Source organism: Heptranchias perlo, chromosome 4 (assembly GCF_035084215.1).
Source record: "Heptranchias perlo isolate sHepPer1 chromosome 4, sHepPer1.hap1, whole genome shotgun sequence".
Lineage (NCBI taxonomy): Eukaryota > Metazoa > Chordata > Chondrichthyes > Hexanchiformes > Hexanchidae > Heptranchias > Heptranchias perlo.
Window position 1 is genome coordinate 24,843,717 of NC_090328.1, and position 18,941 is coordinate 24,862,657.

Consider the following 18,941-nt stretch of genomic DNA (forward strand, 5'->3'; position numbering starts at 1 on the left):
TTTCTGCTCTGACAGCCTGGGGATGGGGCGCTAACGCTTGTCCTCTGGAACCAGCCCAGAGAGTTTGACTAAGTGAATTTTCTAAGATGTTTTAATTTGTTTCAAGCTTTAACTTGTTGAAAGCATCACTTCCAAAAGCTTGTATGGTACATACTTGATGAATCAACTGTTTTGGAATGGCTTTGAGCACACAACTTTTCACCAAGCTTGAAATTAATTTTAAGAAATTGTACTGATGGGTCTACACCTGAAACTTGAACTCATTTGCGCTCTCCACAGAGTGCTGACTGATCTGCCGAGTGTTTGCAGCATTTTCTGTTTTTGTTTGATTTCTAGCATCTGTAGCTTTTTGCTTTTTGAACAGGAATTGTTTTTTAAAAATCACTATCTTCAATTTGCTCAGCTCCAATTTCTTTAGGTATCATACCAAAGAATATAAAGATTTTAGTTTCTGTCTGCAGTAGCGTGTAATGGGAGGCAAATTGATGAAGACTGAGGCTGGTAACTTAGATGAGGGGATTTTCCAATTCGCCCTTGCCCAGCAAAAAAATTGATGAGATTTTCTGTCACTGCCTTGACAGAATTCTTTTTTTTTTCAAAAAAGAAGCTTATCTTTATTTTGGTTTCATTGTTTTTTCAGTCACTTATTTATGGTTTAGCCCCACTTTGCATCAGATATGCAATCACCAAAATGATTTTAGCGGTATGCCTGTATACATAGTGTTGAAGAACATCCGCAATAGTTATATATTATGTATTATCACGTGTCCACTTCCATACTTTTGTTACTTTTTTCTAATTGCTTGCCTGTCCTAAAGGTGATGACTCATATTGAAGTATAGTTTCATGGGGACGAACAGCCCACTCGTATCTCACCCAAACAATCATTTGTAATTTTGGCATGTCAGGGAAAGTCAACAATGCAGGGCATCATAGCTGAGCGCATTCACATTTGCTACAGATGTCCACGCTTTCCACCAAAGGAAACTGGGTACCAAGCAGTAGTATAGTATGGCCAATTTACTTTTATATCTTTCCTTGCCTTGTAGCCACTGAGGTAATTGTGGTGCCAAGTTGATATTGGCCAGCTCAGCATGGACTAGAAGCTGAACATGGAGGTCTTCCTGGCTCAGTTACCCACACATTGTGCGTTTACTTGCTTAGTCATCAGCAAACCTAGTTTCCTTGACATAAACTGGACATACTAATTCATCATTCTTCTGATGAACCAATTTCCCTCGGGGGGGGTGGGGGGGATCTGTGGAAAAGCATATTCACAGAAAACTCCAGAGAAACACTTTTTCTAGGTGACAAAAAGTGTTGTGCTACAGGCTGGCAGAATGAGAGTTTGCCTCTATTGTTTCCCATACAGAAACCTCCGAGCCATAGCCATGATGTCAGAGAGGCAGAGGCCAGCAACTCTCAAAAGGGTGGAAAAATCATTTTACATTATTCACCCTTGTCAATGCTTTCCTTGGGACCAGCATCCAAGTCAAATCAACAGAAGCCTGTTAGCAAGTTGTGTGCTTATCGTTATGGCTAGGAAGCTGTTGAGAACTAATGAAAGGTGGAAAATTACTTGTATATTTGAATTTTTTTTTAAGAATGTGCTTTTCATCATAACCTGCTGTTCTTGTGGTTCCAAAATTGTTAAATGTTATCTGCAGCTGGTCTGAATTGGCTGTCTTTGGCTTTAAGGGCCAATGTCCGAGCTACTTGCAAATGTAATAAGAACACGGCTTGGACAAGAAACAACAGAAGATCAAAGGGCACGTTTCAAAGGAAACAGCTGGAATACCTTTCATGGTCCTGTTTGGAGCGGTACATGGAACAAGAAGCCGAGAAAGACCAAGGAAGCACTGGATAGACAATGTCAAGAGTGACTTGTTGCTGAAAGGGACACAGATGACTGAAGGGGCCAGACTATTTGAGAACTGACAACAGTGGAATGAATTAATTCGGGCCCATTGTCACGACTGAGCTGATGGATGGGAATTTAATCGTAGTTGTAGTCGTGGCAGAATTCTATTGAATTTCATTGGCAAAGTGAATGCCATTTAGGTACTTACAGTTTGCAATGCAAATTAGAAATAGTTTGTGTGTTAGACTTTGGTTTTATTTAGTAAGTCCATATAAAGTCCCTCATTGACTCTGGACCCCACGAAATCTCATGGCATCAGGTGAAATATGGGCAAGGAAACCGCCAGCTGATTACCACCTACCGTCCTCCCTCAGCTGATGAATCAGTCCTCCTCCATGTTGAGCACCACTTGGAGGAAGCACTGTGGGTAGCAAGGGCACAGAATGTACTCTGGGTGGGGGACTTCAATGTCCGTCACAAAGAGTGGCTTGGTAGCACCACTACTGACCGAGCTGGCCAAGCCCTGAAGGACATAGCTGCCAGACTGGGCCTGCGACAGGTGGTGAGCAAACCAACTCGAGGGAAAAACTTACTTGACCTCGTCCTCACCAATCTACCTGTCGCAAGTGCATCTGTCCATGACAGTATTGGTAGGAGTGACCACCGCACAGTCCTCGTGGAGACGAAGTCCCATCTCCGCACTGAGGACACCATCCAACGTGTTGTGTGGCAATATCACCATGCAAAATGGGATAAATTCAGAACAGATCTTGCAGTTCAAAACTGGGCATCCATGAGGCGCTGTGGGCCATCAGCAGCCTCAGAATTGTATTCCGGCATATTCCTCACTCTACCATTACCAACAAGCCTGGGGAACAACCCTGGTTCAATGAGGAGTGTAGAAGAGCATGCCAGGAGTAACACCAGGCGCACCTAAAAATGAGGTGCCAACTTAGTGAAGCTACAGCACAGGACTGCATGCTTGCTAAACAACGGAAGCAACATGCTATAAACAGAGCTAAGCGATTCCACAACCAACAGATCAAAGCTCTGCAGTCCTGCCATATCCAGTCGCGAATGGTCGTAGACAATTAAATAACTAACAGGAGGAGGAGGCTCTGTAAACATCCCCATCCTCAATGATGGCAGAGTCCAGCACGGGAGTGCAAAAGACAAGGTTGAAGCATTTGCAACCATCTTCAGCCAGAAGTGCCGAGTGGATGATCCATCTCGGCCTCCTCCCGATATCTCCACCATCATAGAAGCCAGTCTTCAGCCAATCCACGTGATATCAAGAAACGGCTGAGAGCACTGGATACAACAAAGGCTATGGGCCCCGACAACATCCCGGCTGTAGTGCTGAAGGCTTGTGCTCCAGAACCAGCTGCACCTCTAGCCAAACTGTTCCAGTACAGCTACAACACTGGCAACTATCCAAGAATGTGAAAAATTGCCCAGGTATGTCCTGTCCACAAAAAGCAGAACAAATCCAATCCGGCCAATTACCGCCCCATCAGTCTACTCTCAATCATCAGCAAAGTGATGGAAGGTGTCGTCGACAGTGCTATCATGCGACACTTACCAATAACCTGTTCACCAATGCTCAGTTTGGGTTCCGCCAGGACCACTCTGCTCCAGACCTCATTACAGCCTTGGTCCAAACATGGACAAAAGAGCTGAATTCCAGAGGTGAGATGAGAGCGACTGCCCTTGACATTTTGGCAACATTTTACCGAGTGTGGCAACAAGGAGCCCGAGTAAAATTCAAGTCAATGGGAATCGGGGAAAACTCTCCAGTGGCTGGAGTCATACCTAGCATGAAGGAAGATGGTAGTGGTTGTTGGAGGCCAATCATCTCAACCCCAGGACGCTGGTGCAGGAGTTCCTCAGGGCAGTGTCCGAGGCCCAACCATCTTCAGCTGCTTCATCAATGACCTTCCCTCCATCATAAGGTCAGAAGTGGGGATGTTCGCTGATGATTGCACAGTGTTCAGTTCCATTCGCAACCCCTCAGAAAATGAAACAGTCCGTGCCCGCATGTAGCAAGACCTGGACAACATCCAGGCTTGGGCTGATAAGTGGTAAGTAACATTCGCTCCAGACAAGTGCCAGGCAATGACCATCTCAAACAGATGTAAGGAATCTTACAACACCAGGTTATAGTCCAACAGTTTTATTTGAAAATCACAAGCTTTCGGAGGCTTTCTCCCCCGTCAACAACATCCTGGGGGTCACCATTGACCAGAAACTTAACTGGACCAGCCACACACATACTGTGGCTACAAGAGCAGGTCACATGCTGGGTATTCTGCAGCGAGTGACTCATTTCCTGACTCCCCAAAGCCTTTCCACCATATACAAGGCACAAGTCAGGAGTGTGATGGAATACTGTCCACTTGCCTGGATGAGTGCAGCTCCAACAACACTCAAGAAGCTCGACACCATCCAGGACAAAGCAGCTCGCTTGACTGGCACCCTATCCACCACCCTAAACATTCACTCCCTTCACCACCGGCGCACAGTGGCTGCAGTGTGTACCATCCACAGGTTGCACTGCAGCAACTCGCCAAGGCTTCTTCGACAGCACCTCCCAAACCCGCAACCTCTACCACCTTGAAGGACAAGGACAGCAGGCACATGGGAACAACACCACCTGCACGTTCCCCTCCAAGTCACGCACCATCCCGACTTGGAAATATATCGCCGTTCCTTCATCATTGCTGGATCAAAATGCTGGAACTCCCTTCCTAATAGCACTGTGGGAGAACCTTCACCACACGGACTGCAGAGGTTCAAGAAGGCGGTTCACCACCACCTTCTCAAGGGCATTTAAGGATAGGGAATAAATGCTGGCCTTGCCAGTGACACCCAGATCCCAGGAACGAATTTTTAAAAAAAATGGATTTCAATGTAAGCAAATGTGAGGTCATCCACTTTGAACTTAAAAGGGATAGCTCAGAATACTTTCTAAATGGTGAAAAGCTCAAAACAGTGGAGGTCCAAAGAGACTTAGCAGTCCATGTCCATAGATAAGTAAAATGTCATGGACAGGTGCAGAAAATAATCAAAAAGGCTAATGGAATGCTGGCCTTTATATCTAGAGGACTAAAATACAAGGGGGTGGAAGTTATGCTACAGCTATACAAAGCCCTGGTTAGACCACACCTGGAGTACTGTGTTCAGTTTTGGGCACTGCACCTTAGCCAGGATATATTGGCCTAGGAGGGATTGCAGCATAGATTTACTAGAATGATACCTGGACTCCAAGCTTTAAATTACGAGGAGATATAAATCGAACTAGGGTTCTAATTCCTGATCAAAGGTTTCAAGATATTAAGTGGAACTGATCGGGTAGATAGTGAGAAACTTTTTCTGCTGGTTGGGGAGTCTCGGACTTGGGGATATAGCTTAAAAATTAGAGCTCGGACTTTCAGGAGTGAAGTTAGGTAACACTTCTACACGCAAAGGGTGGTAGATGTTTGGCGCGCTCTTCCGCAAATGGCAGTTGATGCTAGCTCAATTGTAATTTTAAGTCTGAGATTGGTAGATTTTTGTTAACCAAAGGTATTGAGGGATATGGGGCTAAGGGTATAACAGCCATGATCTCATTGAATGGCAGAACAGACTCGAGTGGCTAAGTGGCCTACTCATGTTCCTAAGATGAGAGAAAATTCTCAAGAAATGTGTCATGTAGCATCTTTCAGTCCACCATTTTAAGACTGAAATGAGGAGCAATTTCTTCCCAGAGAGTCATGAATCTTTGGAATTCTTTACCCCAAAAAGCTGTGAAGGCTGTCTCATTGAATACATTCAAGGCTGAGTTCGACAAATTTTTGATCGACAATGGAGTCAAAAGATATGGGGAAAAGGCGGGAAAGTGGAGTTGAGGTCGAAATCAGATCAGCCATGATCAGGCTCGAAGGGCCAGATGGTCTACTCTTGTTTCTATCTCTTATGGTCTTATGTTCTTACCTAGGTACAGGCACTTTGAAACTATAATGTAACATTTATACAAATCCTTGAGCATCTTTACTTCTAAAGTTGTCTTTGAGACGTGGGATTTTTAAAAATAAGTTTTCTGACCTTTTGGAGATTTTTTTTAAGAAAAGATGTTGACTTCAAATGGAATTTTTCTTTTTGTAACTGAGTTTTGGCTAGCGAAAGGGTTAATTCAGGAGATAAAGAAACAATAGCAAATGTTAAATTTAGCATAAAATAGATTTTTGAGTAGCACAAAATGAAGTGTGTAATGCTATCATTTGCCGACTTCTAAAATTACTGCTACCTAGTCATTTACTCCTGACTTTTAACACTATTGACTGTTTGATTGGGATACTTTCCAATCTATGAAGTAATCTTTAAGAATTGTTTTCCGTATCAAGTGTTTATTGTATATCTACTCTACTACCCACATCCAGAAAATCAACACCACATTTATGTTTTAATTTTTAGAATTAACTGAATTTAGGATTTGATTTCATAAGCAGTTCCCCCTTGCCCCCATTTGGTAAATAAAAGGTAATTGTTACTGTAATTGCCCTCGTCCATCAAATTGACAGGAAATGGATATGCTGCTTGCCGATTACATGCAGATACCTTTACAGCGTGTGCATTGTTACTGAATTTTGTTTGTGACATAATTAATTGAAATATATTTAATAGTTGCTCTACAGAAGTTAGGTTAAACCTTGTTTTCTATTATATTACGGACAGTTCAGCTGTATTTCACCCACGGTTAAATGGTTGTGCACAGGAGTAACAAAGCCATAGAACAGAAATTTCAGTAGCAACCCATACCTGTTCAAATGGAATTACTGTTGAACAAATTGCATTCAGGTGCAATGAGAGATAGCACTTAATAGATCAGATAGCTGAAAAATTTGAGCTCTGGCAGAGTTTCCATGGAGTAATGTAACCTATAATTAGGAAGAAAGATTGAGCAACCATTTAATTCTTGAGGACTTTCCTCCCTTTTTCGGCTCGGTTCTCTTCTTCAACACCAAGCGCCATTTCAGTGGGTATTGGAGAATCAGCATTAGCAGAGATGCATGAAAGATGCATGGATTCACTGAAATGCATTTTTGCTGTCCATTGTTAGCTAGCTCATTCCAAGATAGGCCACTCGTGTGGAATAGTGGGTTCAAATTCATGAAACTTTTTTGCCATGTTTTCAAAATGGCACATCATTAACCCAACACTCTCTTAACCAGTGTGTGTTTTTTGTTAAAACAGCAATTTTCTCCCCCTTTCTGGCCTGCTTTGGTGCATACGTTCCCCAATCTTGACACATACGCTCTGAAATTGGTTAATAGGAGTGAGGAGCAGTTTGCATGGTCTTCCTTGCTTTTCCTCCTTATGGTGGCATGGCAGGAGCTGGAGCTTGATATGTGCAAGATTGTGGATAATGAGCCTGCACTCCACCATTCTTTGGTACAGTGGGTTGGGATGCGATTTGCTGTTCCATTTTCAATTGAAAGTACAATTTTCCCCATTTTTAAAATAGGTATCCGAACCATAATATTATAACGGATAGTTTGGTTTGGGTAAGTAGAAGAATCTTGAAATAGTCTTGTTAGGAAAATGTTTTTTATAAATGGAAAAAACTTTATTTGGGAGTGAAGGGTAATTGTTGTGACTCTTCAAGCATCTCATTATTGATGACTAATGTGGCAGTACACTGTGCAGGCAATTGAGAATGTGCTTCTTCCTCAATCTACATCAAAAACCTCTTGTAGCAAGACTTGCCCATAACATGATGACTCTTATGCTCTTATAAATATTGTAAATTTTAAGACTCTTATAAATATTATAAATTTTGAGAGTTCAACATGTCATACAACGTGAAGCATGAATTGATACAGTTGCCTCTTTTGCTTGTGTCGATAAAGTGGCAGGAGCCCAATGCCACCAGGACGAAAGAAAAACCATTAGCAAACTAACAAGTGCCTCCCTCAAGAGGAGGGCACCATTTAATACAGGTGGCCAAGTCAAATAAAAATGCATTCATAAGTGTTAAAACAAGATCTGGTTATCTCTGTTGATGCATGGTTTGCCCAGCAGTGCCCATGGATCATGTAACGCTTCAAACAAACTGATGGACACCGCGGTAATCCCGTTTCGAGGCCACGTGCTCGCATGAGGCCTCTGAAGGGTGTTCAACAGTTAGAGCAAACCCTTCCCACAAATTCTATGCATCCTGGACCTGTATATGGCACTTTTATGTTAGGCCCAGAAGCAGACCATCCAGGAGGTCCTCTGATCTGCTCAACCTCCTGACCAAAGATGAAAATTGTGGGGGTAAAATGAAACTTTGGCACTGAGCATAAATATGAAAGCTGTTTTAGCCTGGCCACAAAATGGGCATTCGGCTATGGTGTGAGCATAATGGCCCAATAAGATATTTGATGCCACCGTCCTGTGTAACACTCTCCACTCCAGGCCCCCTGTAGTGCCGGGGAGAATCTCTGAATAGTTGATACAGGTGTAATGCTCCTTTTACCACTGAGACCTCACTTGAAATCTATTCCAGATTTAAAAAAAGCTTATAGGGAAATCATTTTCTTGGAGATGGCACGAAGAAGAAATACTTCTTATTTTCCTCTTTCTACACACACACACACACACACACACACACACACACACACACGTGTCAGGTGATAGTGATTTGGCTTGTCAAAACATTCTCGTCAGCAAAGACCTACTTTGATGTATCGCGCAGATCGCTCTTTGGCTGAATTGCGAGCACCATCCTTCCCAATAAGGCGACCTTGATCTGGTTCCCAATCCAGGCGCCAAATCATTTGAAGCAACTGTCCTTCAATATAACCTCATTAGCCAAAGATTTGGCAGTTGCACTAAACATTAGGGGTGCTGTTGAGAGGATTGACGTAGATGCAATAAGCATGCAGATTTGCAGTACATGATGTCAGTGGAATGTAAAATATTTTCCATTTACCCTACCTTGTCCCATGAGCACATACACAGAAAGATTTTTTTAAAACTTTGAAGAACAATGGGTAAATCAAAACATGCTAATACTAATGCTGTTTGAGTACATATTTTTGCAGTGAACTGTGCCTAATTAATTGGTCTGATCCAAATTGACTCTTTTTTGTAGTAATGCTGTCTCTTTTGCTACAGTACAACAAATTTTATTAAAAAATTAAACCGTATCAAGGGATTTCAGGATAAATTTTCCTGATATCTGTTGCTATTGTAGTATTTCAAAATAATCAAACGTTAATTAATATTGAACACACAACTGGTGCCCTTTTTTAAAAAAAAACTAAAATGGCTCCTGGGTTGACAGGAAAATTTATGCTGCCACCACTGTCCTTGGAGATTCATTTACATTTTCAGTGTAGAATGGAATGTACACAGATGATTTTTCTACAGCTACAAAGCCTCATTGAATCTCTCTTGTCCACAGTGCCTGATCATGACGACAAAACGTAATTTATTTGGACGGCTGGTGCCATGTCGCTGTCTAAGGGGAGAAGAAGAAGCGGTCACTGTGTTGGACTATTCTCACTGCAGTTTGGAACAAGTGCCCAAAGAGATCTTCCCTTTCGATAAGACCTTAGAGGAACTTTATTTAGATGCTAACCAGATTGAAGAGCTTCCAAAGGTGAGATGTTTTCCTTCGGAGAAAGCTTTAGTTGCTGTTCATGACAAAGTATGATTGTCCCTCTTGTCTGAAATCTCCCAAAACAATTTATGTACATGTGCATGTTTACAATGTTCCTGTACTTTTCTCCCTTCAGGTGTGTTAGTTTTGCATCAGGCGTTATTCCTCTGTTTTTCCTATTTCCTTCAACACATTAACTTGACTGCTATGAAAATCTGGTTACCTGATGGGGCATGTAAATCAAGACTCTATAAAAATAATCTCAACCAAAATTCAATTGAGTGGTAGTTCTCTACTGTTAGGCTAAGCCATTATAAGTTAGCTGGTAATTAGAAACTGTTCACTCATATGGTCCTCAATCTACTGTTTTAGATTAAGTCTGGAAAATTTGGCCCAATTTGCTTCTATTCAGGTACAGCTGAGTAGTTGGTCCATTTGGAAACAATGGGGCATCACCTAACACTGTGAGACAGGCCAGACAATACCTTGAGTGAATTCTGAAACTAAGCAGAAAAAGTCTGAAGAGAAAACATCAGCAGATGTCCATTCTATGAACATTTGTAAATAGAAGGAATAATCTAAAGTGGAGGAACCAAGTGAGATTTGAAGTGAACCAAAAAATAAGCCTCAGTTATGGTAGGAAAATGTCTAGAAAGCCCTGCAAGTGCAGCAATATTTTTGCCCACTTTGTTTCCCCATTCCCACCCATTTTAGGTGCCCTTCTGAGCAAGTTTATGGTCTCCGTTTTCCAACATGCATATGCGCGTGCAGAGTGCCATCAAAATTTCATGGTAACTGGAAGATGGTGAAAAACCCTGCCGAAGCAGTGGAATTGATAGGATATGAAACTAGTTGCAATACAAACCCGATTTACCCCCCTCCCCCCAACCCCTGGCTTAAGCAGAAAGTCATAGTTCAACCCCCCACTCCTCATGTCAAATTCCCATTTAATTATCGCTGGCTGCATCTCTCCTATCAACCCTACTTCATGTTAGCTGCATTTCTCATTCCAAAGGACTCCTGGCTGCTAAACTCTTCTCAAATCCGCATCAGTGTCAGTTCTCTGTCGGGCTGGCTGCACCCTGCTTAATTTCCCCTTTTACAGTAATACCTCGCCAACTGCTTTTCCCATCCACAGCCAAATCCTTCTTCCCATACTGGCTGAGGATTCCTTCTCTTAGGAGAAAATGATATGATAGAAAGGATATAAAGGCACTGGAGATGGTGCGGAAAAGGCTTACAAGGATGATACCAGAGCTGAGAGGTACTTACCTATCTGGAAAGATTGAACAGACTGGGGCTCCTTTCTCTAAAAAGGCTGAGGGGTGACCTGATAGAGGTTTTTAACATTATGAAAGCGTTTGATAGATAGATGTAGACAAGATGTTTCCAGTTGTGGGGGAGACCAAAACTAGGGGCCATAAATCTAAGATGGTCACTAATAAATCCAATTGGGAATTCAGGAGAAACTTCTTTAACCAGAGAGTGGTTAGAATGTGGAACTCGCTACCACAGGAGTAGTTGAGGCGAATGGCATAGCTGCATTTAAGGGGAAGCTAGATAAACACGGGAGAAAAGAATAGACGGTTATGCTGTTGGGGTTAGATGAAGAGGGGTGAGAGAAGGCTTGAGTGGACCATAAACACCGGCATGGACCAGTTGGGCCTAATGGCCTATTTCTATGCTGTACATTCTATGTAAGCTACATAACTTCTGTAGTTGGTGAGAAAAGTGAAAAATAACCACTAAACTTTAAAATTAATTATAGTACAATTTGGCACATTCTATTATTTTTATTATACAAGGAACTGGCAAGGCTTAACTCATGTAAAAATATAAATTGTACTAGTGCTGCTAGTCACTTGATCTATTCCTGTTTAATAAATTTATTTAGCAGTTAAAGCCTAAAACAAGGTCGAGTGTTATGTTATTCAGCTGCCTTCCGAAGACTAGAAGTATCCCGTGGAGGCACGCGATAAACCTAGTTGCTGAGACAACCTGAAAAGGGGTTATCTATTTCCCAACCATGCTACAAATTTACGTAGCTTGTGGAATTAGTGTGAACACTCTGCGCTGTAGGGGGTTAGAGCTTGTTTGCAAGAGTAGTCTGAAACACCGATGCTAAAAATATATAGAATTTTTTTTTAAAAGGGCAACAGTGCTGAGAAATGAGCCATGTTCTTGAAGAGCCTGCAGCAGGGTTTCCATCCTATCACTTCTACCACTGTTATATTTTTGGTTTCTTTTTATTTCTTTTAAAATTCTAGATAATGAGGGTTGTATGTTCAACAATCCCAGGGCATTGCTGCAGGAGTTCCTCAGGGCAGTGTCCTAGGCCCAACCATCTTCAGCTGCTTCATCAATGACCTTCCCTCCATAATAAGGTCAGAAATGGGGATGTTCGCTGATGACTGCACAGTGTTCAGTTCCATTCGCAACCCCTCAGATAATGAAGCAGTCCGAGCCCGCATGCAGCAAGACCTGGACAACATCCAGGCTTGGGCTGATAAGTGGCAAGTAACATTCGCGCCAGATAAGTGCCAGGCAATGACCATCTCCAACAAGAGAGAGTCTAACCACCTCCCCTTGACATTCAACGGCATTACCATCACCGAATCCCCCACCATCAACATCCTGGGGGTCACCATTGACCAGAAACTTAACTGGACCAGCCATATAAATACTGTGGCTACAAGAGCAGGTCAGAGGCTGGATATTCTGCGGCGAGTGACTCACCTCCTGACTCCCCAAAGCCTTTCCACCATCTACAAAGCACAAGTCAGGAGTGTGATGGAATACTCTCCACTTGCCTGGATGAGTGCAGCTCCAACAACACTCAAGAAGCTCGACACCATCCAAGATAAAGCAGCCCGCTTGATTGGCACCCCATCCACCACCCTAAACATTCACTCCCTTCACCACCGGCGCACTGTGGCTGCAGTGTGCACCGTCCACAGGATGCACTGCAGCAACTCGCCAAGGCTTCTTCGACAGCACCTCCCAAACCCGCGACCTCTACCACCTAGAAGGACAAGGGCAGCAGGCGCATGGGAACAACACCACCTGCACGTTCCCCTCCAAGTCACACACCATCCCGACTTGGAAATATATCGCCGTTCCTTCATTGTCGCTGGGTCAAAATCCTGGAACTCCCTTCCTAACAGCACTGTGGGAGAACCGTCACCACACGGACTGCAGCGGTTCAAGAAGGCGGCTCACCACCACCTTCTCAAGGGCAATTAGGGATGGGCAATAAATGCCGGCCTTGCCAGCGACGCCCACATCCCGTGAACGAATAAAAAAAAAAGAAGTTACCTAGACATAGGAGAGGTAAAGGCATGCTCCAGGGCATAGGGAGCAAGGGCTCACTTTTTGGGGGTGGTCTGATTTGTAGAACTTGAGGGAAAATATCTTAAGTTATAAAGTTTAAAACGTAATCATATCTTCATGTAAAGGATAGTAAATGTGGAATACTTTGCTCAGGGAAGCAGTGGAAATGGAAACCAAAGAATGTTTAAATTCAACTGAGGTGAAGGGCCAAGGCCGACAGTGCAAGACACCAATATGGTTGAAAAGAGAGACACAATAAGTTTCAAAGCATTGGTTCGTTAATGCTCAGCTTGGGCTTTAAAGGACCTAAAGATGAAATAAACCGTTGTTTAATTGTACCTTGGTTTCTAGTGAGTCACTAAATATTGGTGCTTCACTGGTGGACTTCTTGCTTTCTTTCGTGTTTCAGTCATAGGCGAAGGAATATTGGTTACATTTTTTTTAAGCCTCACTACTAAACGCTTATTGATTTTTTTTTTAGCATATCTTGCTTTAATTTAACTTTTTTTTTTCTTCTGCCAAACAGCAACTGTTCAATTGCCAGTCTCTGCACAAGCTGAGCATGCCGGATAATGATCTAACTGTGTTGCCAGCATCCATTGCAAATCTCATCAATCTCAGGGAATTGGATGTCAGCAAGAATGGTAAGGGTTTTTGTTGTATTATTAAAGAGGTTGTAATATCCAAGGGTAGATGTTTATTGTAATGCAACATGAAAGATTATCAAAATAACCACTAACTTCCGGAATGTACAATTTCTTCTGCATGATCTGGTTTGGATAAATATTAAAATACTCTTGTTCCCTGATGCCTCAGTGGATGAGTGAGAACCATATGGTGTGGCTCTGAACCACACAGACCAAGAAGTTCTCTTGTTCGATCCCTTATGATGCTGCCACAGAACTCCACAGGTGCTCCTTGACCTGCTGACTGTTTCCAGCATTTACTTTTTATTCCATTATATTGGTGGTGTTCTCTCTTTCTTTCTCTCTTTCTTCTCTCGATGCAGACCAACCAGTTTAGAAACCTAATAAGTAGAATTCTTGTGTAGAAAATCTTGTTTGCCACAACAAAATATATTTCAGATCAGGGTCACAATCTGATCCAGAATCCAATGCATCCTTTTAGATTAATCTTGGAATCTGTCTTGAAGATGCAACAATTTCAAATTGAGTCAAATGCTTTCTGTCTATAAAGTTGGGACTACTGCCATTTCTCAAAATGGTTGTTAAAAGAACTCATCTGACCTTTGCTACAGTGAAACTCTCAGCTGCGAGTATGCATTCTTTACAATAACACCCCTCTGAGATATGCACTTTTGTAGCTGATCTGGAATGTACACTTTATAAACAATCTTGCATTCAGTGCGCACATCGACAGCAGTAAAACATTTTGACAAAAGACATCAGTTTCCATTCATAAACTGCATTCTATTTCTTCTGAAATGAACAATGGAAGATTAGCTGAGGCTTTCTGTAAGACCAGGTTATGGATTCCTTCTAATGGGAGTGTCCCCCAAGGATCTATCCTTGGCTTCTTCCTCTTCCTCATCTACACGCTGCCCCTTGGCAACATGATCTGTAGACTTGGGTCAGATTCCACATGAATGCTGACAACTCCCAGCTGTACCTGTCCACCATCTCTCCTGATCCCTTCTTTCCCTCTGTGTTGTCAAACTGCTTGCCTGATATCCAGTCCTAAATAAGCCGCAATTTCCTTAAGTTAAACATTGGGAAAACCGAAGCCACTGTCTTCAACCCCTGCCACAAACGCATATCCTTACCACCGCTTTCCATCCCCCTCCCTGGCCATTGTCTCAGCATCCTATTTGACCCCGGGCTGAGCTTCTGACCCCATATCATCTCTTTCATAAAGATCGCTTACCTCCAGCTCCGTAGCATCACCTGCCTCAGCCCATCTTCTGCTGAAGCCCTCATTCATACTTTTGTCACCTCCAGACCTGACTCTTCTAATGCTCTTCTGGCTGGCCTGCCATCCCACACCCTCCTCGAATTTCAGCTCATCCAAAACTTTACTGTCTGTATCCTGTCCTGCTCCCAACAGCCCAATGCCTCAAATTTAAAATTCTCATTCTTGTATTTAAATTCTCTATAACCTTCTCCAACCTTGCATCCCTCCATAAACTCTGCGTTTCTCCAACTCTGGCCTTTTGTGCATCTCCTTTTGGCCCATCGTTGGTCGTGCCTTCAGCCATCGCAGCCCAAAGCTCATGAATTCTCTCCCTAAACCCCTCCAATTCCCTCTCCTCCTTTTAAGACCCTTCTTAAAACTCACCTTTTTGACCAAACTTTTAGTCACCTGTCCTAATATCTCCTCCCCTGGCTTGGGGTAGATTTTTATCTGATTACGCTTCTGTGAAGTGCCTTGGAATGTTTTTCTATGTTAAAGGCACTAGATAAATGCATGTTGCTTATTTGTTTCCAGTGTGTAGTACTTTACACTTGTCTGTGTTAAGTTTCATCTGCAGTTTTTGTGCTCACTTGCATATTTCTTCCAGCCCATTCTATAATTTCTGAGCTGTCGACACTGATTCTGCTACTTAACCTAATTTATTATCCTTTGCAAATTTGACCACATTGCATTGAGTTTCTGAATTCTGTCCTTCAAATGAATTAGAAACTGTAGTGATCCCAACATCAGGGCTTCAAGGCATCCTGCTCAGTACACCCACCCACCACCACCCCCACCTCCCACCCTACCAACCAGCAGGCATAAGTTCTCTAATCAGTACTAGTTGTTTTCTACCCTTCAGCAAATACTTTTATATATTCCTAAGCTTTTCCGTCTTTCCATAAAGCTTTGCGTTTAACTAATAGCCTTTTCAAATCAAGTCCAGGAACATCATGTCTTAGACTTCTTCGAGAAAGTGACAGTCCAAGTTGACTGTGGGAAGGCTTAAGAATTTGGTCAGGCAGGCTCTAGCTCTTCTGAATCCATGTTGACTGTTGTTAGCTAGGTTATTATTGTGCAGATGATTCTCAAGTTTACTCCTGATAATGGATTCCATTATTTTATACCAAATGGAAGTCCGACTAATGGTCTGTCGTTACCTGTGTCTGTTTTCTCACCCTTTTTGACGATGGGCACCACGTTAGCTTGTTTCCAATCTCCTGGTATCTCCCCAGTGTCCATTGACTCTCATCATAATTGCCAGTGCTTCACAAATCTCTTTCCTGGTTTCTCCTAGTAATCTGGGATAAATACTGTCTATCCCTCGGGATTTATTTGTTTTGAGCCCTGAAAGCCTTTCTGGGACTTCCATCTCATCAAAGTCGTTGACTCTGCTTGAGTTATCTTCGTTTGATCACTTCTTCCAAGTATTCGCTTCAGAATATTTTGTATTCATCCTCACTTTCAAGCCTTTTTGCATCTTTTATTGTTTTCACTTCTCTGACTGCTTTCTTACTGTTGCCTTCTGAGCTTCCAGATAGCCTCGTTACAGAAATATTAGAACCGTTTTTTTTAAAAAAAGAACCGTGACTGTGTTTCAAGGTAGCAACACATTTCTGATTCAGATCTTGATTAAAAATACAAGTTTTATTTTTAGCTTAATGCTATTTGAAAACCTCTGTTTGAGTGCATTACTTTGTAAAACAGCTCTTCCTGTTACCAAGCTCTATCATAACTCAGCCTAGTGTTATAATGTTGTACAGTGCTGCAACATACCAAGCAGAGGCAAAAGGAAAAAAAATCCAGTTAAAGAGGCCAAAATGAGATGCAAAACAGGGGTAAAATTGCAGTAAGAAAGTCCTACAATAGGTAAATATAGAACTGCATATATGATAAAGTGGGAGTGTGTTCAAGAATCTAACACATTCTTTGGATTGGAAGGCGGTGTTCAAATTACATTAGTAAATTGATCTTTGAAGCATATCTCACCCCCCCCCCCCCCACCCCCACCACCCGCAGTGCACATCTAAGAGAAGATATGCCGAGGAAGTTACCATTTGATTGGCTAAAAATTAGTTCTAAAGGCTGATGTTTATGTTGGCATGGCCAAGTCCGAGATTGACTGACATGTTTTCCCATATCAAACAGGATGGGGATGCCCAGAAAAACAGCAAACCACAGATGAGTTGCACAGTAAGAGTTAAGCTTTGTCCTGGTGCAGCAGTAATTAGTTTACTTAAGATTGGATGGGATGTGTGTTGTATGCTGCACTGCAGTAATTAGAGGAACTTGGGACATTAAACAACAAATACAAAGTTGCTCCCAATTCCAGAATGGATGGAGAGCAGAGGATGAAGAAAGGCAAAAGAAAAAGATTTAAGCTTAGAAAAAACAAAATATAGCTAAACTAATCAAGATAAGAATTGCCTGGACATGCTGGCAGTCTGAGTTAATTCCCATCTCATTATTAAAGTCTTCCTTATCAAAGTAACATTTTGTGTGAGTGTCTGAAACATTTAACCAAACATGTAAATCTGTATCCAGTTTCATTATATGTGTAGTCCAATGCATGAGCTTGTGACTTTCAGGCTCCTTTACAATTGCTCATAATCCATGTATGTTTTCATTTATTCCACAGGTGTGGTAGGTCACCCCGGAAACATTTTCCGCATGAACTCTTGAGGTGACCTCACCGATCCTTCAGCTCAGTGAATGACACTATGAACATAGGAACAGGAGTAGGCCATTCAGCCCCTCGTGATTGCTCTGCCATTTGATAAGATCATGGCTGATCTGCGATCTAATTCCATATCCCTTAATACCTTTGGTTGCCAAAAAGCTATCTATCTCAGATTTAAATTTCGCAATTGAGCTAGTATCAATTACCGTTTGCGGAAGAGAGTTCCAAACTTCTACCACCCTTTGTGTGTAGAAATGTTTTCTAATCTCACTCCTGAAAGGTCTGGCTCTAATTTTTAGACTGTGCCCCCTACTCCTAAAAATCCCCAACCAGCGGAAATAGTTTCTCTCTATCCACCCTATCTGTTCCCCTTAATATCTTATAAACTTTGATCAGTTTACAACTTAACCTTCTAAACTCTAGAGAATACCACCTCAATTTGTGTAATCTCTCCTCGTAACTTAACCCTTGAAGTCTGGGTATCATTCTAGTAAACCTGCGCTGCACTCCCTCCAAGGCCAATATGTCCTTCCGAAGGTGCGGTGCCCAGAACTGCTCACAGTACTCCAGGTGCAGTCTAACCAGGGTTTTGTATATCTGCAGCATAACTTCTGCCCCCTTGTACTCTAGTCCTCTGGATATAAAGGCCAGCATTCCATTTGCCTTCTTGATTATTTTCTGCACCTGTTCATGACAGTTCAATGATCTATGTACCTGAACCCTTAAGTCCCTTTGGACATCCACTGCTTTTAACTTTTATTACCAATTAGAAAGTACCCTGTTCTATCCTTTTTTGATCCAAAGTGGATGACCTCACATTTGCCTACATTGAATTCCATTTGCCACAGTTTTGCCCATTCACCTAATCTATCAATATCGCTTTGTAATTTTATGTTTTCATCTACACTGCTTACAATGCCACCAATCTTTGTGTCATCGGCAAACTTAGATATGAGTCTTTCTATGCCTTCATCTAAGTCGTTAATAAATACTGTGAATAATTGAGGCCCCAAGACAGACCCCTGTGGGACTCCACTAGTCACATCCTGCCAATGTGAGAACCTTCCCATTATCCCTACTCTCTGTCGCCTTTCGCTCAGCCAGCTTCCTAACCAAGTCCGTACTTTTCCCTCGATCTTAGCTAACAGTCTCTTGTGTGGGACCTTATCAAATGCCTTCTGGAAGTCCATATAAATAACATCCATTGACATTCCCCTGTCCACTACTTTAGTCACCTCTTCAAAAAATTCAATCAAGTTTGTCAAGCACGACCTACCTTTCACAAATCCATGTTGGCTCTCACTGATTAACTGAAAATTCTCAAGGTGTTCAGTCACCTATCCTTAATTATAGATTCCAGCATTTTCCTCACAACAGATTTTAGGCTAACTGGACTACAATTCCCTGGTTTCCCTCTCCTTTCTTAAAAAGCAGAGTGACATATGCAATTTTCCAATCTAGAGAACTTTGAAAGATTATGGTTAGGGCATCCGCAATGTGCTCACCTACTTCCTTTAAAACCCTGGGATGGA

The 18,941-nt window shown here is 42.3% G+C and overlaps 1 protein-coding gene across 2 annotated transcripts in view; it reads left to right on the forward strand.

The window, feature by feature from the left end:
• The window catches only part of erbin (erbb2 interacting protein), a 237,857-nt gene that overhangs the window by 99,769 nt on the left and 119,147 nt on the right, over window positions 1-18,941 (forward strand). For both annotated transcript variants that reach the window (XM_067982614.1, XM_067982615.1), the window contains exons 2-3: window positions 9,291-9,488; window positions 13,345-13,462. In XM_067982614.1, coding sequence (XP_067838715.1) covers window positions 9,300-9,488; window positions 13,345-13,462 — 307 coding nt within the window. In that variant the 5' untranslated portion in view covers window positions 9,291-9,299. The remainder of the gene's footprint in view (window positions 1-9,290; window positions 9,489-13,344; window positions 13,463-18,941) is intronic.